At 43.8% G+C, this 22,335-nt stretch overlaps 1 protein-coding gene across 12 annotated transcripts; it reads right to left on the bottom strand.

The window, feature by feature from the left end:
• Positions 1-20,492, bottom strand: pou2f1b (POU class 2 homeobox 1b). 12 transcript variants are annotated; one of them, XM_046363706.1, is made up of 16 exons: positions 20,406-20,451; positions 11,454-11,525; positions 10,916-11,007; positions 8,854-8,949; positions 7,721-7,903; positions 7,256-7,342; positions 6,565-6,712; positions 6,321-6,412; positions 6,063-6,236; positions 5,582-5,723; positions 5,313-5,467; positions 4,459-4,653; positions 4,093-4,198; positions 3,632-3,959; positions 3,262-3,362; positions 1-1,127 (listed from the first exon to the last, which is right to left on the bottom strand). In XM_046363706.1, exons 1-16 carry the CDS (start codon positions 20,449-20,451, stop codon positions 853-855), a joined length of 2,292 nt encoding a protein of 763 aa, XP_046219662.1. In that variant the 3' UTR covers positions 1-852. The 12 variants fall into 12 exon arrangements, with proteins under 12 accessions (XP_046219662.1, XP_046219668.1, XP_046219686.1 ...); XM_046363712.1 differs by having other exon boundaries at positions 5,313-5,458; XM_046363730.1 differs by having other exon boundaries at positions 6,583-6,712.
• Positions 20,493-22,335: the final 1,843 nt, after the last annotated feature.

Here is a 22,335-nt window from a genome sequence, read left to right as displayed (position 1 = left end):
AACTTTTGACTGGTACTGTATATCAGAGTTAATGCTTAAATTAATGTTAGACGTACAAAGTTCTGAAAATGTCCACTCACAGACACACTAAAATAAGAGAAAACAAACTAAGCGCCTCTAAAATATAATTTTGATATGATTTGTGCTGAGACCTGTCCAACAGAGCCCGACACAAAATAAATTCAAACTATAGACGGGGAAACACGCAAACCCCCCTTTTAGTGATGATGTAGATTGTGAACTTTAGTAGTAAATCATTTTTTGTTAGAAGAAAAAAAACGTAAAAAAAGTTAAATAAAATTTTTGGTTAGAAGTATTTCAGAAGATGTTCTGAACAGGGAAGAGGAAGATATATACTTTTGAAAAAGGTGACAGGGAAGAAAGAGGGAAAGCTAGGTGGTCCCTCAGGGGTCACAAGGAGCACAGACCATAGAGTTCAAGATGATCCTGCCTCAGAAAATGGCCGCCCCAGTCCTCCTGTGTGACCCGCTGCGTACACCGACAAAAACATCCAGGGAGTCGCACATCGTTTTTGGAGTACAAGGGAAAAGAGAGAATGAATAATGAAATAAAAACGTAAAATATAAATTCCAACCCTCTTCACAGAGGGTTTCTTTTTGGTGGCAGCAAAAGGATTAAATAATGATAGATGACAGGCAGAAGGACAAGGAGGAAGAGGATGAAGAAGTGTTTTGAGCAAATAGCCTATGGGCAAATCTTAAACAACAGCCCTATTCCCCATGTAGTGTCTTACTATGGCCAAAGCCATCCATATCGTACGCAACATTTAACCAAAAGTAGTGCACTAAATAGAGCATAGGGTGTCATTCGAGGCAATTTGAGCCTTCAGCTTCACTGGGCCTTGGAGGCAGTGGTGATAGTGGAGGCGGGCACTGGGACGGTCGCCGTGGTGACCTGGTGGTTGGCTGTGACCTGCAGGGCCCCTCCCCCGGCTGCTCCGGCCGACACCAGGCTGACGGGGTTGCTGGTGAGCAGGGACAGGTTCTGGGGGTTCAGGAAGAGGGGCTGCACCAGGTTGGGGGTGCTGCCGGCCGAGGTGTTAGCGAACAGCAGGTTACCACTCCCGTCCAGCGAGGTGATGGGGAGAGTGCCACCCGATGCCAGAGCTACAGGAGGAAGAAAGGAGGGACAGAGGGGGTTAGCTAGCCATTTAGCCATCGTCAGTTGGAGGAGAGTTACAGTAACTGTGGATTAATGGGGATGGGTAGTGTAGCTAGCTAGCTGCCGGAGCTGTGAAGAGTTTGGATGTCAGTGACGAGACCAACATGTGGTGAAGAACAGGAGGACAGGTGCACGAGTGTCAGGTATAGACTAGTTATACAGGTAAATAAATGTAAGGCAGTGTTTTTCACATTTTTTACTGAATAGGTTGGGAACCGCTGCTGTAAGGTACCGAGCAAAGAGAAAAGTACTTATATATATTGAGGTTGGATATACAGTATAAGTTCCAGCTATATAACATGAAAATAGCATATGTATATACAGTACTTTCAGAAAGTATTCAAACCCTTTGACTGTTCAAAATTTTGTTGTGTTATAGCCTGAATTATGTTTACAAATTAATTAAAAATGAAAAGCTGAAATGTCTTCAAAAGTATTCAGCCCTTTTGTTATGGCCTAAATAAGTTCAGGAGTAAAAATGTGCATAAAAAGGCACATAAGCTGCATGGACTCTGTGTGCAATAATAGTGTTTAACAGGATTTTTTAAATGACTACCTGTCACCACACATACAATTATCTGGAAGGTCCCTTAGTCGAGCAGTGAAATTCACTTCACAATTTCAAGCAGATTCAACCACAAGGAAGCCTGTACAGAATAAAAATATTCAAAAAATGCATCCTGTTTGCAGTAAGGCACTAAAGTAATACTGCCAAAAATGTGGCAAAGAAATGTACTTTTTGTCCTGACGACAAAGCGTTTTGTTTGGGGCAAATCCAACACAACACAATGAGTACCATTCTTTGTATTTTCAAGAATGGTGGTAGCTGTATCTGTCACACACTGATCAGTTTCACCTGTCCTTGTTATTGTCTCCACCCCCTCCAGGTGTCGCTTGTTATCCCTGGTGTTTATATCACTGTGTTTCCTGTCTCCCTGTGCCTGTTTGTCTTGTATGTTCCAAGTCAACCAGTGTGTTTTTTCCTATGCTCCTGCCGTTTCTATTCTCTTTTACTAGTCCTCCCCGTTTTGACCCTTGCCTGTTTTCTGGACTCGCGTTGTCCGGGTTAGGGAGGGTTTGGCAGGTAGGGATATCCTTGTCTCATCGCGCACTAGCAGGCCCGGGTGCAGTGCACGCTAACCAGGTCGCTAGGTGCACGGCTTTTCCTCCAACTCGGAAGCCAGCCGCACCAATGTGTTATTGGTGCGGCTGGCTTCCGTGTTGGAGCAACGCTGTGTTAAGAAGCAGTGAGGCTTGGTTGGGTTGTGTTTCGGAGGACGCGTGGCTTTCGACCTTCGTCTCTCCCGAGCCCGTACGGGAGTTGTAGCGATGAAACAAGATAGTAACTACTAACAATTGGATACCACGAAATTGGGGAGAAAATGGGGTAAAAAAAAGAAAGACTCACAGCTGTAATTGCTGCTGTATTGTTCTCCGGGGGTCGAATACTTATATAATCACAATATACAGTGGGGCAAAAAAGTATTTAGTCAGCCACCAATTGTGCATGTTCTCCCACTTAAAAAGATGAGAGATGCCTGTAATTTTCATCATAGGTACACTTCAACTATGAAAATAACCAAATAAGTATTTGGTCAATAACAAAAGTTTATCTCAATATTTTGTTATATAGCCTTTGTTGGCAATGACAGAGGTCAAACGTTTTCTGTAAGTCTTCACAAGGTTTTCACACACTGTTGCTGGTATTTTGGCCCATTCCTTCATGCAGATCTCCTCTAGAGCAGTGATTTTCTGGATTTTTTTTTCTCTCATTTTGTCTGTCATAGTTGAAGTGTACCTATGATGAAAATTACAGGCCTCTCTCATCTTTTTAAGTGGGAGAACTTGCACAATTGGTGGCTGACTAAATACTTTTTTGCCCCACTGTACGTACCTGTGTACTATTTTCCATTTAAAAAAAAATATATATATATATATTTTTTTATCTTCCACTTTGTATAGATTGATGGCAAAAAATGACAACCAATTTTGTAACAAGAAAATGGAAAAGGTCCAGGAATACTTTCTGAAGACACTGCATATGTGTGAGATGCAGAGTAATTAAACAGGTGTACTTGCCGCTCCATAGACCTTGGATGGTGGCCAGGGTGCTGTTGCTCAACATGGCGGGGTTTATAGCCCCTCCAAGCCCACCCGGAGCTAAGCTCAGCAAGGCCCCCCTACACACAGAGACAAGTATAGTCAGACAGACAGAGACACAGTGATTCCAGTAGAGATTACCCTGAATTCCTTATTCCTCCCTCAATCCCTGAGATTATGATGATCATAGCAATGAGCGTTCAACTGCAACTATTACTACTATGACTATTCAAAATAGTTTCAACATGGCTTATATCATATTTTAGATATACATGGGCACTGGAAATATATTCATGTAGTTTGACGTGTGTTGTGATCCTGCTCTGAAACCCTTTCCCGTCCTACTCACCCAGGAGTGAACTGTGAGGATGCCATCAGTCCTGGGTTAAGGCCAGCCATGGAGGCGTAACTAGAACTGGTGGGTAACTGGGCAGCTCCTTGCAGGGCCGCTGACAGCCCCGGTCCAGCCACCATCACCTGACCTGTCCCCAGATTGGTTGCTAGTGACGATGGTGCCTGCATGACCACCGTGTGCTCCTGGGTTCCATCCGTCTCCGCTGCCGTGGCCTGGAGGGCCGTGGGGGAGGGGCTTAGCGAGGTGGAGCTGGTCACCGCGGTAACCATGGGTGCCGTAGAGATGACAGATGCCGTGTTTGTGGTCGCTCCGATCGTCGTGCCTGAGACGGAACCCGGAGGGTGGTGTTTAGTTTTTAAGTACCAGGTGGGAAACGGGAAGGGAATTATGCCTGAATCCTAATTTGAGATTTCTTTCTTCAAATATGATCCTGTCCCTCCCCTTTCCCCGTGTACCTGTCAAGGTCAGACCGGAGACGCTGGTGCTGGTGAGAGGCATCACTGGGTTTAAAGTGAGTGTGGTTGGTGTGTTACTGGTCACAAGGCTCGCCGTACTGGCCACCTGCACCAGGGAAGGAGAAGAAAAAGGCTTGAACATGGAATAGAAAAAAATACACTTTACGTGTGTGTGTGTGTGTGTGTGTGTGTGTGTGTGTGTGTGTGTGTGTGTGTGTGTGTGTGTGTGTGTGTGTGTGTGTGTGTGTGTGTGTGTGTGTGTGTGTGTGTGTGTGTGTGTAATGCATGCTTACACTGTGTATGTGTCCATGCATGCAAGTGCAAGTGTGTGTGGTACATGTACATGCCAGTGTGTTTTGTCAATACCAAGGGGCTATTGGGGGTGAAGATGGTTTTGATGGGGGTGCTGCCTGTCCCTGTGATGCTGTGTCCGCTGCTGGGGGGGTTGATCCGCTTCTCTTTTTGCCGACGGTTACAGAACCACACCCGGATCACCTCCTTCTCCATGTTGAGCTGGTCAGCAATTATGGTGATCTCCTCAGAGGTAGGTTTTTGGTTCTGCTTGAAGAGGGCAAAAGACCAGGTATTCCATTTCAGTATGGGGCAGTTCCTTTCAGTATGGGGCAGTTCCTTTCAGTATGGGGCAGTTCCTTTCAGTATGGGGCAGTTCCTTTCAGTATGGGGCAGTTACTTTCAGTATGGGGCAGTTACTTTCAGTATGGGGTAGTTCCTTTCAGTATGGGGCAGTTCCTTTCAGTATGGGGCAGTTCCTTTCAGTATGGGGCAGTTACTTTCAGTATGGGGCTGCTCCTTTCAGCATGGGGCAGTTATTTTCAGCATGGGGTAGTTATTTTCATCATGGGGCAGTTATTTTCAGCATAGGGCAGTTATTTTCATCATGGGGTAGTTATTTTCATCATGGGGTAGTTATTTTCATCATGGGGCAGTTATTTTCAGCATGGGGCATTTATTTTCAGTATGGGGTAGTTATTTTCAGCATGGGGTAGTTATTTTCATCATGGGGCAGTTATTTTCAGCATGGGGTAGTTATTTTCAGCATGGGCCAGTTATTTTCAGTAGGGCAGTTTACCAGACATGCTGAATGAAGTCTTTTCCATTTAATTGATTCCCTTCCTAATGGTTTAAGTGCTAAAATTGGTTGATGAGGTAAGTTAGTGAAGACAAGTGAGCGCTAATCTAGACTGTAACACTTCACTCACCTCCAGAAAGCTCTTTTCTAAGGCCACGCGGATGTTGGTCTCGATGCTGGTCCTCTTCTTGCGTCGGCGGTTGAGCCCCTCCATGCCCAGACCGGGGGACCCCAGGCCGCAAGGGCTGGACAGGGCCAGGTCAGACGACAGATTCTCTGCACAAACAGCACCGCGACAAGGGACAGGGATGGAAGTAAAGACCAGGTACTCTGCAGTGCATAATACGGTACACAATAGAGTACAAACACACACAGCTGTCGGTCAGCTCAGAGACATACCTGCATCGTTGAGCCACTTCTCCAGAAGTGGCTTCAGCTTGCACATGTTCTTAAAGCTGAGGTTCAAGGCCTCGAAGCGGGAAATGGTGGTCTGGCTGAAGTCGTTACCATACAGCTTGCCCATGGCCAGGCCAACATCCCCCTGGGGGAGACAGAGAGGGTTAGGTAGAGCTCTGCTGTTAACACAAACACACGTATGCACACTCATGCAAGTATACACACACACACACACACACACACACACACACACACACACACACACACACACACACACACACACACACACACACACACACACACACACACACACACACACACACACACACACACACACACACACACACACACACACACACACACACACACACACACACACACACACCTTCCTGCAGTTCGCTAATACCCCAAACCACACACACAGAATGTACACACGTACACACACCTTCATACAGCTCCCTCACAACACCAACCATACACCCACCTGTGTGAAGCCCAGTTTGATGCGTCTCTGTTTGAAGGTCTTAGCGAACTGTTCCAGCTCCTCCAGGTCGCTGGGCTCCTCCAGACTGGGTGTGTCCAGGCGTTTGGGCGGGGTCTGACTGTGAGACAGGGGCTGGATGGGCGTGGCTGCTATCGTGTGGGACGGAGTTGCTGGCTACAGGACGGAAGTATAGGGTTAGGGCTGAAAGGAAATGACAAACTAAACATGGTAGTGATAGTTGTAGTTGTAGTGTCTGACCTGTGAGGCAAGGTTGATACTTGGCTGAGTCTGCAGGAGGTTGGCTTGGCTTTGAGGTAGTTGAGTTAGAAGATTATGGGCTTGCAGGAAACCTGTTGAGAGAATTATGGAGACCATTTAAGAGGTAAGAAAGGAGGGTGAGCGAGGACGGGCGAGTGTGTATGTTTGTGCACGTGTGTGTGCGTGCCTGTGTCCATGTGTGTGTGTGTTTGTGTGTGTGTGTGTGAGTGTGTGTAGTACATACTCTGCGTTGTGTACATACTCTGCTGGCTCTGCGGCGTCTGTGAGATGATGAATTGACCAGGCTGCAGCTGGGTGGCGATGTGGTGGCCAGGTTGAACCAGGACAAACTGGGGCATGGTTAGGTTCTGCTGCTGCAGCTGCTGTAACTGCTGAAAGTCCTCACGCACACACCCACCGGGAGAAAGGAGCACACATTACTACAGGCACACACAGACACGTATAGTCACACACCACTCATGCTGATGTTGGTCATCTCACACACACACACACACACACACACACACACACACACACACACACACACACACACACACACACACACACACACACACACACACACACACACACACACACACACACAAACACAGGAAGTGAGGAACCCTCGTAACTACAGGGAAGCCAGTATTTAGTCTAGTCCTACAGGTAAGGGGGGTACAGGTCAACTAGAGGTGATACTGTAGCTGCTGCCTGCTGGCCTTTATTCTAGCTTCATTCTACAGGTGCACTCATTCATACAACAGAGATCAACAGAGGAAAGTTTTCATTAAGCTTCCACAGGGAGAAAAGGTTACAACGTACTACAGGTAACAGCATACTTATAATCATTCATATAGCAGTGTTATACATGAGTACTACTAGGTAGATTTTACAGGTCCAGTCATTCATATAACAGTGATATAAAGGTGTACTACAGGTAGGTAACTGCTGAAGGTCGCCATCTCATACGGGTATCCCAGCTGGCTTAGCTGGCCTGGGAGATGAGTAGAGACAGAGGGAATCTGAGGGGGAATGATGTGAACATTACAGCTCTGTGTTTCCTGCATATTCAATTGATGACACTGTGGCTGTTATATGTTTTGAGACAGTATTGGGTTTGACTTCAGGATTTTATTTTACACCCCTTTCTAGAGCAGGTAGCAGGATACTCTGCCCCCTGCAGATTCCGTCTAGCCCCAGTGATGGGGTTGTGTGTGTGTGTGTGTGTGTGTGTGTGTGTGTGTGTGTGTGTGTGTGTGTGTGTGTGTGTGTGTGTGTGTGTGTGTGTGTGTGTGTGTGTGTGTGTGTGTGTGTGTGTGTGTGTGTGTGTGTGTGTGTGTGTGTGTGTGTGTGTGTGTGTACACATTCTCATATATTTGATGTGTGTGTTTTTCTCTTACAGAGGTGATCTGGACGGGCTGGGACAGGGGCAGCTGTGTGATGGGGGTGGCTGCAGAGGCAGAGATGCTGGCCCCCGTGGTGCTGCTCTGCTGGCTGGCTGATTGCTGCTGCATGGCTGCTGCCAAGAGCTGGGCCTGGGCCTGCTGCAAAAACATCTGCTGCTGCGCTGGAGACAGGGTCAACTGGAGAGAGAAAGCGAGACGGGGGGGGTCAAAGCGAAAGAGACGGGGAGACAGCGAGAGGGGGGGCAGAGAGAAAGAGGGAGATAGAAAGGCAGAGATGACAGATATTGTGGAGAGGGCAGAGAGAAAGGTAGAGGGGGGCGCAGAGATAAAGAGAGAGAATAATGTAAATGGAGTGAGCGGTTGGAAGAGAAACAATAGTATGTCAAGACAAATGCCCCTCACCATTCATTTCAAAATGTCAAAGGTCTTTCAAGTTGCAAAGGACTACAAAACTAGCAGTACATGTGATGCAGTGACTGAGTGCCTTAGGGCCCAACAGACGGAGAGAGGAGAGGACTCATGCATTTGGACGGGAGATGATGTTGGTGTTTGGAGAGGTTTCTCATCGCAGCCACTGGCTGTCTGATCTTTAGGTCACATGACTCTATCACATGTGAGGGCTTTCTGGCCATGCGACAGAATGATCATGAATGAGTATGACGCCTGGGCTCCCGGTCGCTCACACACAAACCAAAAGATGGTACCAGGGTGATGTTTGTCGTGGGGTTGGCATGATTGCACATGTGCACAAGCCCACACAGGCTACGTCCCAATACTCTTCTCTCAGTTCCTCCCACCAACACTGATCATAGCAGGAATTGGTAGAATGAATAAGGTAGGTAGATCAATTCCCATTCAATCTTTATATCGAATCACCGGTCACTAAGGAGAGGAAACAAGGAAAATAGTATTTGGACATAACCCCACCCTCTCTCTGGGTGTATCTCAATAGTCTCCTTCCGTTCATATGCACTGATCTGAGAACAGTGAAACCAATATACCGACGATACCTCCTGAGTATTTGCTGTTCTTTTAGATCAGTGCAGATGAGGAAGCCATAGAGAACCAGCACATTACAGACAGACAGATGAACCGACAAGCAGGCAGGCAGACAGCATGACACTTACTCCAGCTATCTGTCCCCCAGCCAGCATGAGCTGGGCCTGAGGCAGCACCCCCTGCTGGACGGAGGTCGGAATTGCACCCGAGTCTTCAGACTTGGACTAGGAGCAGAGTACATAGGATAACCTTATATAGAATAACCTTCCCAGATACATGTCATATAGACACAGGCGACTCCTGATAACTGTAAACTCGATGAGTGCAATACAGTTTTCCAGTCTCAGTTCAACTGCATTATTTTACATTGCTCCTGATAACGACATGTTCCTGTTAAGTCCAGTCTCAAGCCATTGCATTTATCACGAGTCGTCTGTACATTATGTCGATCTGTTTTTGAATAATGATGTTGACTGATACTTATTGTACTCAGATGCCCTAATTCTTGCAACTATATCTGTCAGAGTCTTGACTAGAGATAATGAGCAAAGACCAAAATGTTTAATGTTCAACATTGGAGTGGAGAAGAAGAGAAAAAACATATACACAGCAAGACAAAACACAATCCCACACACACTGCCACATAAACACAAAAACAGGGTTTCAATAATAGGTAGCACACTGAAGGTATTCTCTAAATAGAAAATGATCGACATAAGGAAAGCAGGAGAGGAATGTACTGCAGCCCACAGAGAACAGAGAGGAAAGAGGGAGGGGTGAGTGGAGAAGTTAATTTAAAAAACTGTTATGCGGTGCATGTAAATTCTGCAGAGATTTGCATATTCTTCGCCATCTGTTTCCGAGCAACCGCAGAGTAGCTAATTAGCATACAGGGTTGATTAATCTGCCTTGTTGCCAGGCGATACCGAGAGAGCCTGGCTCATTTACATGTAGTGTGTGTGTGTGTGTGTGTGTGTGTGTGTGTGTGTGTGTGTGTGTGTGTGTGTGTGTGTGTGTGTGTGTGTGTGTGTGTGTGTGTGTGTGTGTGTGTGTGTGTGTGTGTGTGTGTGTGTGAGAGCTGGGATGGTAAACCGAAAATGACGGATATTGCCTTCCTCTTACCGAAACATTTTACCTACGAAGGTAATTTTCTGTGATTTTGCTACACGACATTCCTGTAGATTGTTGTAAAACCAATATTTGGTCAACAGTAATAGCCTATGCATTATGTTGATTCCTGCTATGAAAGTATCTGCCCCATTTCGCTGTCGTATTTTGTGTGAGCGAGCCACTCTCACTCCCTCATCCTACTGTGAAGCACAAGCATATGACAGTTGCTCCAAATGTAATTGCGGGAAACATACAGTTTTCAAAGCAACTACTGTTGTTGTAGTTACAGAGGAGAGTCACAGCTTTCTGAGAGTATATCATGTATTTCTCACCTCTTGAATTCATGGCACAACTTTACAACCAGAGTAGACTCTAGTTAGTATGGTGCGCAAAGCAGAGTGTGCCATTTATATAAATTAGCCTAGACCTAGTCCTGAAAGGTTTTTGTAGGACATTAGCCTACATTCACTGATAGCTTAATCAATTAGCCTACATGGCTATATAGCAACAACATCATATTTAGAGTAAGCAATCCAGCCAAGTGTTTTGAGTTCCCACTTCCTCAGGTTGTGAATAATACAGCTTAAAGTCCAATATGCACAAAGATGTCGGCAGATTCTCTAAAGAACCAAAAATAAATCTGATCCTTCTGGATCCTATTTGACAGGTCGCACATCAACATATCAACCATGCATTCCCTGGATATGTTAGATCGAATAGCTGACTTTTTGAATCATGGCTACCATCTCAGTTTTCTTACTTCGCACTGAAAATAAAAAATTATAGTGCCCTGCCGCTAATGTAAAGTAATAAAAATAAACGTTTCATATTTACTGTTTACGAGTAAAATGGTTAGATTTATCACGATATGGATTTTCTGTCCATATCGTCCGGCTCTAGTGTGTGTGGCTCTGTTCTGTTGGCATGTCTCTGTCCCCTCTCCTCATTTCAACTACACTTCTGCCAGCCTGGGCACGTGCAAAAAATACGCCCACATATACTCAGATCACACAGACACACACTCTCTGGTAAAAACATCAAACCTGTGTGCGTTTTGGTCTGAGTGAGTGAGTGAGTTACCTGTTGGAGCAGAGCCTGTGCATGTGCATTGGTGATTGCATTTGTGGCCTGCACTGTCTGCCTCTGAAAGTCCAGTCCATTCGTTTGGACTCCTGAGAACAGAAAAGCAATTAATTACTTTCACATACACACACTTTCACATACACACACACACACACTTTCACATACGCACACACAAATCGACACGTGTGAACATAATACTCACACAGTAGCCTCTAATTACAGCAACAGCACAACAACCCAATTAACTTTCACTGAACCTCTCTCTCTAATAGGTTTCTCAATCAACACAATAAAAACACACACTCTGTAGGACATTGAAGTGAGCAGAGTGCAGACCCGGGGGGGTGTTCAGAGGGCACCAAACAGGACCACAGGTTTTTAAACAGAAGACCATTACCTGAACTTAAGAGTCTAACAACCAAGGACATTTTCTCTGTCCGTTTGTGACTATTTGAAACCGTTTGTGCCTCCTGAACGACACTCCAGGTGCGGGCAGCCAGAGCAATGCAGCAGCAGGTCACAGCAGGTAACTCACCTGTGTTTCCGTCCCCACTCTGACTCTCCATTGCACATTTACTAGTTTCTGATGGATTACTCATTCTAGAATCTGAAAGAGGCAGACAGACAAAACAGACAGACAGAGAGAGACTTTCACTCAACTGTCATCTAAAAGTAACGCCCCACCATCCCATCCCAAATCAGCGCCTAAAGCCCACATCTTTTAAATATCTGATGTCGTATGCCGCAGTTAATACAATAACACTAGACAACTCCCACTCCTTCCAACAGAGTCTGATAATAATGTTTTCTGATGTGCTACACACCCACAACTACCTCTAGCCTACATGCAGAGTATTGTTTCCATAAAAAAAACAGGTTTAAAAAATTGCGCCAGGTGAAAATTTTACAATTAGAAAACGCCCCATTTAATACAGTGGAAATCAACATCTTCAACAATGGCAATTAGGGGATACACTTTGAAGCATGCCTTTACATGCATAAAAGCCCAGCAGGACAATGTTTCATCCCCTTTTGACTTGTTCCTTGACGATCTCGCTCTCTCTCTCACACTCACATTTGAAATACTTTATTTGAATCTACCAATCAAATCGGTAGATTTCAAAAGGTCCCTTTATGCATGGCATGTAAGGGTACAGAAAGCACCTCCCTCTCCAAACAGCTAGGCTGCCCACGATAGCTGAAACAAAGCAGTACCTAGCCAATTGCTTTGCCCTAGTTTTTATCAGGCCTGCAATCTGGAGGACACGCACTGCAAGGCTGTGCCAAATATCCGCGCCACCAGCTTGCACCTCTACCCGTGGATGTCCAAGCCTGCCACCAGGAGCTGGTACTTAAGCACCTTCTCGGCAAATGAGTAGCCCACTTCCAAAATGAGCAGCTCTCCCTGGCCTCCCCCCACAACAACAATATCTGGTGTATTTGGTACCCCATCATCATCAACATCACAAACACACAACACCGGACCACATGACTCACCCACTTCTGTAGAACCTGTATTTTCCAGCATGCTTGCAAAAGCTGGCGGCGGCAGATAGGCTTGGTTCCGCCGGACTGCACACTGCCCCTCCTCTCCCTACTCCCTCTCTTCACTATCCACTGGTCAGTGCAGAGTCCAGTCAAACTACAGCTACACACACAAGACACAGACAGACTGGCATAGTCCACTGAACGCTCCACTGAACAACACTGAGACACAGCCTCAGCACTCCACTTAAGCCAATGGGTTTTAGACTAACAGCTCTCCCTCACTCTCAATCGATCTTTCTCTACCTTTCCTTTCTTCTCAACAGTTTCCCTCCCTCTCTCCAATGCGTGGCAGGATTGTCGCAACTACTGAAAAAGTTCTATCTCTCCCTCTCTTTCTGGAAGAAAACAGAAACAACTAGTGCAGCTGGCTCCTCTCTCTCTCCCTCCACCCACCCCATTCTATAATGGAGTATAATCAGTATTCAACTGATTAAAGCTGTATGCAAATCAGGCCCTACCTCGTTAGCGATTCAAGGCTTTGAAGTCCTGTAAGCAATTCATTTCACACCGGGCTCTGAAAGCTTTCTGCATAATTTAAAAACCATAAATATGTATCATTTCATTAGCATATTAATTGGATGGCTTTTTTGGAGAACAATAAAAAACAGGGGAATATTTTTTTTTTTTAAGATGTCCGGGCTCAAACTAAGCCCAATTACCGGCAGAATGCAGGCAGCAGAGTAATTAGCTGAGAGAGCCAGGTAAAAAAACAGGGCAAACAACTGCCCAGAATTCAGTGCGAGGCCTGTCGGCAGTGGTCTGGGCACGTTGGCGTGGAAAGGTGCTAATAGAACTAATAGAATGTCTCGGACTGCTGGTCCCAAAGTCCGCCAGGAGTCACAGAGACCAGGCCTGGTAATTAATGAGGGCTTGGAGGTGGGGGGGAATAAATAACTCCACCACGAGCCTGTCATTACTACCAGACCCCCTGTGGCTATGGCATTCCACTCTGCACAACTACTGAGACAGAGAGAGAGAAACAGAAAGGGGGGGGGGTATTATCAGCTATGTTTATGAAGCGTGTGAAGATTAGCATATTTAGATTAGCTTTAAATTCCATTAGGCTAGTTGTTCTCATTCAGACGGCTTTTTTCCCATTTCACTCTTTTTAATCTAGTGTAGTAGAACATGCCTTGGAAGTTAATGTAGCGAGCAGGCAGGCGCCGACTGACAGAGTGGGGTGTCAAAGCAATGTTAAAATTAAATCTGACTGTTTTGTGGGGTAGACCTCTGAAAAATAGGGGGATGAATGTGTGGTTTTGCCTTGCTCAAAAAATCCTCAATAAAAAACTAAACCGAATTTGTCTCTTTTCTTGGCTCCCTTATCACACTAGTGACCAAGACAAACAGAGACTGAAGAAAGGGCATAACAAAGCAGTAGGGACAGTAATCAACAGTATGGACAGTAATCAAACAATAGCCTAAAAACAGCGTTTTTGCAGTTGCAGTGTGGGCTATTATTAGACTAGTTTGTAGTACTTTTTCAGCCAAGGAAGCTAACGGCTAACCATTTTCTTCAGAAGGCTGATTTAGGCCAGTTTACGACACTGTCACGCCCTGATCTGTTTCACCTGTCCTTGTGATTGTCTCCACCCCCCCCAGGTGTAACTTATTTTCCCCGGTGGATTTATCCCTGTGTTTCCTGTCTCTCTGTGCCAGTTCGTCTCGTCTGTTTCAAGTCAACCAGCGTGTTTTTCCCATGCTCCTGCTTTTGCTATTCTCTTTTGCTAGTCCTCCTGATTTTGTCCCTTGCCTGTTTTCTGAACTCTGTACCCACCTGCCTGACCAGTCTGCCTGCCCTGACCTTGAACCTGCCTGCCACTCTGTACCTCCTGGACTCTGATCTGGTTTTGACCTTTTGCCTGTCCATGACCATTCTCTTGTTTACCCCTTTTGGAACTAATATATATCAAACACGCAAACCATCTGCCTCTCGTGTCTGCATCTGGGTCTGGCCATGAGCCCTTATGGACACTTAAACTCACGTTCTCAAAGCCACAGCAAATGTTTCAACCACTAACTCTCCAAGTGTGAATTTGTTGATGGAAAAAAACAAGGTTCCCTCCCATGAAACAAGGACAGAGATACCCAAAAAACAGACACCCCATATTTCTTCCTTACAAACCACAACCACCCACTATACCCTCTTAATGCAAAACAAAAAGAGAAAACAGAAGGGTTCAGAGGCAAAGAGAAGTAAGGAGAAAGGCACTTTATTTAAACCACACTTGCTAGGGTGGCTGCAAAATCCAACTGTGGATCGAACAATTCATTATGCAAATATTTTAGCAGAGAATATTTAATAGGTAAGTCATTAGCACTTTTTTATAGAAAGGCTGAGTGAATATAGAGGAACAGCTAATGTGAAAGGGAGACATTCAACGTGAGGCATAGCGAGTGTAGAATAATAAGCATATTCAAATTCCACTGACATTTAACTTCACCCATGGTATGTAAGTCACGGCAACACTTCAAACTAAGTTCCCATTAATATCATGTAGCTGAGTTAAGCCTATAGGCCTAAACGAGTTTGTTAATACAGTACTTAGCATGTAACTGTGTGTGCATAAGGCATTTCACTGTTCTACAATTATGGTGACCAAATCTTTTTCCATTAGTCCTATTGATCATGCATGTCTCTCTCCTACTTTTATAGACCTTTTAAAACAAGACGTTTTGCCACCAACTTTAACACTTTTTGGCAACTTGCATTTATATCTGAAAGGTATTGCCGGCAACATAGCCTGTACTTTTATTTTCCACCAACCAACCTAGTCATGATTGTGGTAATATGTGTAAAATGTCCCGCCAGACCCTCAGTATAAATGTCCCCTATCATCATGTAGCGGCGTGGCACGCTTTCAATTATGAACATTCTAGTGTTGTTCTCTGACAGAAAAACTTGTTCTTGTTATTAAGAAAAAGTATAAACCTGGTATAAACACAAAAACGGCAGTCTGCTTGACATTGAAGCAGCCGAGTCCAAATAGCAGCATTACCTGCTACATTTTTTTGCACAAAAAAAAACATTAGTTTTAAATTGTATTTAGGATATGTAAATTTAGTAAGCCAGGCAACTAAAAGACACTTTCTATACAATGTTTTGGGTTGTTGCAGTTTTTTTATATTTAGCTAACAGCTATCTAGCTAGCCAGCTCATATACACTGAGTATACAAAATATTAGGAACACCTTCCTAATATTGAGTTGCACCCCCCTTTGCCCTAGGAACAGCCTCAATTCGTTGGGGCATGAACTCTAGAAGGTGTCGAAAGTGTTCCACAGGGATGCTGGCCTATGTTGACGCCAATGCTTCCTGCAGTTGTGTCAAGATGTCTGGATGTCCTTTTTGTCTATTACTGGTCGTTACAGGAAAGCCCCATACAAACCACCGCAATAGATTTTTCAACTAATCTGTATTTTTTTTAAATTTCACCTTCATTTAACCAGGTAGGCCAGTTGAGAACAAGTTCTCATTTACAACTGCGACCTGGCCAAGATAAAGCAAAGCAGTGCGAAACAAACAACAACAGAGTTACACATGGAATAAAAAAGTGTACAGTCAATAACACAATAGAAAAAAATGAAGTCTATATACAGTGTGTGCAAATGGCGTGAGGAGGTAAGGCAATAAATAGGCCATAGTAGCGAAGTAATTACAATTTAGCAAATTAACACTGGAGTGATAGATGAGCATATGATGATGTGCAAGTAGAAATACTGGTGCGCAAAAGAGCAGAAAAGTACATTTAAAAAGAATATGGGGATGAGGTAGGTAGATTGGAAGGGCTATTTACAGATGGGCTATGTACAGCTGCAACGATCGGTTATCTGCTCAGATAGCTGATGTTTAAAGTTAGTGAGGGGAATATAAGTCTCCAACTTCAGCGATTTTTGCAATTCGTTCCAGTCATTGGCAGCAGAGAACTGGGAGGAAAGGCGGCCAAAGGAGGTGTTGGCTTTGGGGATGACCAGTGAGATACCTGCTGGCAATACCTTTTAAATGGTTTGTTAGGCCAGACAAGCTCACGGGAACGGGACCGCCGAGTGCTGAAGCGCATAAAAATTGTCTGTCCTCGGGTTGCAACACTCACTACCGAGTTCCGAACTGCCTCTGGAAGCAACTTCAGCACAATAACTGCTTGTGGGGAGCTTTATGAAATGGCAGAGCAGCCGCACACAGGCCTAAGATCGCCATGCGCAACGCCAAGAGCTGGCTTGAGTGGTGTAAAGCTTGCCGCCAATAGACTCTGGAGCAGTGGAAACGCATTCTCTAGAGTGATGAATCACGCTTCGCCATCTGGCAGTCCGACGGACGAATCTGGGTTTGGCAGATGCAAGGAGAACACTACCTGCACGAACGCATAATGCTAACTGTAAAGTTTTGACCACATTTTTATTCACCATAACAGGAAAATTAACACAGTAGAAGGTAATTATTTAGAAAAGATTTACAAGTATGGCAAACTGCTAACTTACTGTTTGTGAATGTGAAGAAATTAAAGCAGTTAATTGCATTTTGTCCTATCTGAGAAATATAGAATTTGATCAATGCTGTTTGCTGCTTCAGGTTAGCATGACAACTGTTGCAGCAACAGGGTCAAAGTTGAATGTCTCTTTGCTCAGTTCCCGCCAAAGTAGTGGCTCTGGCTAGAGGGAGTACAGCTTCAACCGGAAGTTAGGAGTTAGGAGAACTTACGCATCAGGTTAGGATAATTAACGTGGCAGGTTAGGAGACTTAGGTTAAGGTTAGGTAAAGGGTTAGAGTTCATTAAAATGCTCTCCTAACCTGCTACAAAATGTAACTTCCGGTCATAGCTGTACTCCCTCTAGTCACAACCCTAAGTAATGGCTATATAAAAGGTGAATGCCTACAAGAAAGAGGTAAAGACGAGCTGTTTGAAAGGGGATAATATAAACATTTCCCAATTGTTTTTAAAGGCAAAATACTGTGAATCCTATGTGAATGGCCTAGCCCAGTGTTAGCAGGGCTACTGGCAAACCGGATTAGGCCTATAGTATATTCCAAAAAATTATACCTGAACAACACTATATATTTTCATTTGTCTTTTGCCCGTTTGAGAATCTTTTTGGCCTTCCTCTTGTCCTATCCTAGGCTACATCCCACACAGCTGTCTGGTCCCTTATTTTACCAGGTTAACTTTACCATGGTAATCTAGTACCAAGCCTACCTACTATCCATCTAGTCACATACTGTATAGTATATCACTATGTGCACATGACATACTCCTCTCAAACTCCCACTATAGAACAGCTTGTCTGTACGTACTTCATGCATACTTTTCAGATGCCTTGCATCTATTACGGAACATAATGCATTATTCATGAAAACCATGTTTACAACTATGAATATTCATAGACGGAACTCTCGGGATGGAATGGGATGAAAATATAAAACTGTGAGGAAGTGAGGAGGGTGAGTGTGAAAATTAGAAAATAATTTATCACCACAAAGTAGCTTAGTTCATAATCGACCCAATTTTGTTCTGAAAGCCCCCCCCCCTTTTTTTTACAAAGGACTTACTGAATGCTTCCCACAACAAGACAGGAACCCAACAAAATAAGTGAATGCTGTGCTACAGTGACAAGGATAACCTGATTTCACACTTTGCAAAAAAGCACAAGACACAACACAGCAACATGAATAAGATTATCTTTAATAAGTAACAGGGATGTAGCCTACAACTAAAATATGGACACAAACACACACAAACGCCTAGCCTAAGCAGCAAATAGTTTGCCTGGCTACCCAAACTCCTTACTCCGGCCAAACGCTACGCCACGCCCACGGACGTTAGTTCATAAGTCTGGATCTGAGTACCTCCCCACTGATTTCTAGAACGCATACACACTCTAACTGTTCTGTTTGGTCCCATTAACCGATGGGTTGGGCCAGAGCCATAACACACCTGGGTAACGCAGCGTTTAAAAAATGTGTCATCGGCTTTGATAATCTGATTGGTTAGTGATGATCAAATCGCTAATGACTTTGTTTTGTATAACATAACCAGAAATTACTTCAACAATAGCAGTCTTAGACTGAAGTACAGTATGTAGTGAACATAGGGCAGAGGAAGAATTCAGTTTGCGTCATCAGGCAAGCAAATTGTGTAGTTGTCATATCTTTTGGAAAATGTGCTTGCTGGCTAGAATGTTCATAAAAGTTGAAGAAGGGCGACAATAGACCTATAATATGACATCACATCAGAGCAAAAAGATTTGAACTACTTCAGCAAATCTTAAGTGTTTATTATCATGGTGAAAACAGTGTCACCAGAAAAGAAAATGGGTGGGAGCCCTTGTCTGCCCTTTCATCAAACTGAGACCGAAGACATTCATTGGATGTGGGCCTCTCTTGTGCCCCTGGCTGTCACGGAAGTACGCATCACCCCTCCCCGGGAAAAAAATGGCACAGGTAGAATGGGCCTCGCCGACATGGATTGTAAAGAAACGGCATTCAAAACTGATGCTGAACACGGGAATCGCTCTCCACAAGAGGTGGCGAAATCCAAGGCATCGTTTTTAAATATCGGAAACGTCCCCAAATTAGGCATTCTACTGAAGTGTTTCATATATTCAGCCTGCGTAAACAAACGCCACCGATACCGACGCACACACAGAACTCAAGACAAGAGGGACTCGGTTGTGTGGGGCGAAACTTCAAAGCTCTCATCCAAACTCAGACTAGCGAATGGCGAGACAATGGCGGCAACTATTTTTTCCCTTTCGACCGTGAATGTTTTTAGTGGATTTATGGCGGCAGGAGCAACATTTATATAACTGTCATTGCTATATTTTGGGGAATGTGGTCAAATTAAATAATCGAAATAAAATCAATTGAAAATCGTTTATTTCTTAAAACATATCCAGGAGGTAGGCAGCACCAATACGTCCTAAACAATACTAAACAATACTAGTTAGGCTATACATTTCTTAAAGCGTTTAGGCTTTTATCTGCTAAAGAGAGCAGTACTATTGTTGATATCACGCTTCTGGAAAATACACTAGCTCACGGGCTAGGTGCTGAAAATGGGCAGATTGTAGCTGCCACAATGGATGGAAAAAAGATGGGTTAGCCTACTGTTAATCTAAAAACATGATCAATAGGGATATAAACTTAGTGGAGACAATCGGCATGGTCTATAACCGCCAAACTAAAGGTTTTGACATATTTTGCGGCGAACGAGAGATAATGTCGAATAGTTCATGGTATATGCTGAACCCCGCATTCTCTATGACTACGTTATTATGCTCGGACAGGCCCACATGAATAACACAAAACAGGCTACAACGTCTGTATCGAGCACAAAGGCTGGGAAGATATAAAAACACGCTGCGGCCCTCCGACATCAAGCAAGTTAGCTTCTCGGCTTTCTATTATGCTACTGTAAATATGATTATAATGTAATATGCACAGCCGCTGGCTGTTGTTGGAAAAATGAATATGCAAACCTCCTCCAAGAAGCAGATAGGTTAACGCCACAATAAGCATAAACACAAAGCCGATCTGCCTAGTTTTAGCAGCCAAGCTAGCCATCTTATCAAGCTAGTACAGCTACAGTACAGTATTTGAGCAATATCTGAATATGGCATGTATAAAAACCACAGACACGTCGCCAATTACTAATAAAATATGCTAAATCGCATTTGTAGACAGGGGTATGAATATGTAGCGGCGTACAGTGCTCTAATCACACAAAGAAGGGAGGCATGTTTTTTGCCTTTAATTTGTCATCGCACTGCAATAGCCCGTTTACCCCTCTGTCAAATATCCGCTAGCTGTGAATGAACTAAAATTACGCGTACAACAGCAACATTGGGCTAACTCATTTTGTTGTCGCGTTTCTTCTGTGCTACATGGGTTGAGAGAAAGAGTGTTTGAATATGAGTATGAATATGTAAAATTCTGTAATGATTACCTGGTCCTGAACTCTCATCTTGACTCGCTGCTCCTCCATCCGCCATTTTGAATATTTAACCCGAAATCCCATCCCTGGTAGGAGGAAAGAGAGAAAACTACACACCCTGCGCGACTCATGTGCAAGTGCACTGTATTTACTTGATAAATACAGTTGGAGAAAGTATGCATAAATTATGTTTGTTTTTTTAATAATTGTATTATGTTTGCATGTGTTTATGTAACCCATGTTAGTAATATTCATATTATCCTACTATGTTAAATTGGAACTAAATTCATCTTCAAATATCCTTAATGTTGTCTGCTGCAAATACGGTATAATATTTAAGGAATCATTAATGGGGGGCTATTAAGGTGTTCTATGGAAAATAATGAACGACGTGGAAGGTATGTCCCACGACGCGCTAGCGTAACTGACCTTCCAGGGAGATGCATTGTTTTCCAGAAAACGCATAGAGCCCCTAGTTGATTTTTCATTTTAGACCATGGCCGTGGGGACCCATCATTCTGGGCATTTAGCTAAAATCCATGTTTTTTTAGGGGGGGTACCTGTGTCACATATCAGTTTGCAAACAATGTAAATACATACATAAATTGAGAATTCATTGAGTTAATAAAGCCGCATACAAACATGGTATTTTTTTTGCTTTCTTGAGTAAGGCAGCTCAAAAATGCAGGTGTTTCAGCCTAGCTCAGTGCTTTCTGTGGTGGTCGGTCAGCCAACGGAAAATACAGAGTGTAAGTGTTGGTAATGTTCTCTAGTTGCCCCTTGATTATCTCAGTGTTCTGTCACTCGTGGGGACAGTACGTCACCGCCAAGTCTATGGGTAGACCTCGAAAATTCAAGCCCCTTGGGTGCTACCATAGAGTTACATTAGAAGGTCGTTGGCCACAGATAAAATTATGTCAAATCACGTTTATTGGAATGATCATGTCAACATCATACTTTCAAAAACTTAGCTAGCAGTCATCATGAATCAAGTCGACAATCTACTGGCAAATCCTTTTTAATCTTTGTCATATGAAGAGAAATAATGAAAGAAATTATAGCTAAAACGTATCGGTGCTCATTGGCCATTGGACATAGACATTACACAAGTTAGAAATCGCAAATTCAACAATGAGTAGTTTGGAAGGAATCAGTGACTGCAAGCATCGCAAAGCAATCACTATCCTGCTTTTCAGTAGAGTGTGGTTCCTACGGTTCTGACTTGGTGTACAGGGAGAACACTGTAAGAACGGTCCATGTTCTAAATTCTGTCGGTGTACATTTTAAAAGTGCTAAACAAATAGTTCTATTGACTACGTCCGTCCTAGCTCGCTCATTAATGTCTTAATCGAAATTACGGATTGCATCTTATCTGCTTGTCGTCCCCTTATGCCCTAGTTTGTACATCTCAATTGTCATTAGAAACCACATCTGTTAAAACAAGTCAGCCATATCAGCTATGTTTTTTAAGGCAGTAAATGAGGCTGAATGATCTGTTTCGCTGCCAGACAAGGCTCTGCTGACAGCCAGGTGTAGCAGTGTTAGGACTGCTGTTGGGACAGCTTTATGTAGGCCTTAACATTTTGTGGGTACCGTTTGTCACTGTTATAGTGCAATTAATGTATTGTTTAGTGTTGTTTTGTTGTGTTGTGTAGTGGCTTTGCTGGCATGCAAAACATTTTTTCTGTCCCACCAAGATTTACATGCTAAAATCGCCACTGACCATGGCTATAATTTAACACATTTGCCACTTGAAATGGGTTCAACATCCAGTAATCAAACCATTAGTCCTAGATTGCTATTATGAAACTCGAATTCAACAATGCCAATAATTTTTTCAATTAGACTTTTGCATTTAAAAGAAGCTTAAACAAAACATGTAAGAATTAACTATAGCCATTGAATTCTACCATGCCTATATACGGTGTTTTATAGGGAATTA

Source organism: Oncorhynchus gorbuscha, linkage group LG01 (assembly GCF_021184085.1).
Source record: "Oncorhynchus gorbuscha isolate QuinsamMale2020 ecotype Even-year linkage group LG01, OgorEven_v1.0, whole genome shotgun sequence".
Taxonomy (NCBI): Eukaryota; Metazoa; Chordata; class Actinopteri; order Salmoniformes; family Salmonidae; genus Oncorhynchus; species Oncorhynchus gorbuscha.
This window is presented reverse-complemented; position numbering and strand designations above follow the sequence as displayed.

Excerpts from the sequence above, each read along its gene's own strand:
- pou2f1b (XM_046363706.1), bottom strand. The coding sequence starts at position 20,451 with ATGGCGGATGGAGGAGCAGCGAGTCAAGATGAGAGTTCAGGACCAG. Across the intron at positions 6,713-7,255 it reads CCTTCAGCAGTTACCTACCT|CAGTTACAGCAGCTGCAGCA; the intron begins GTAGTACACCTT and ends GAGGACTTTCAG. Across the intron at positions 4,654-5,312 it reads TAGAAAAGAGCTTTCTGGAG|CAGAACCAAAAACCTACCTC; the intron begins GTGAGTGAAGTG and ends GCCCTCTTCAAG.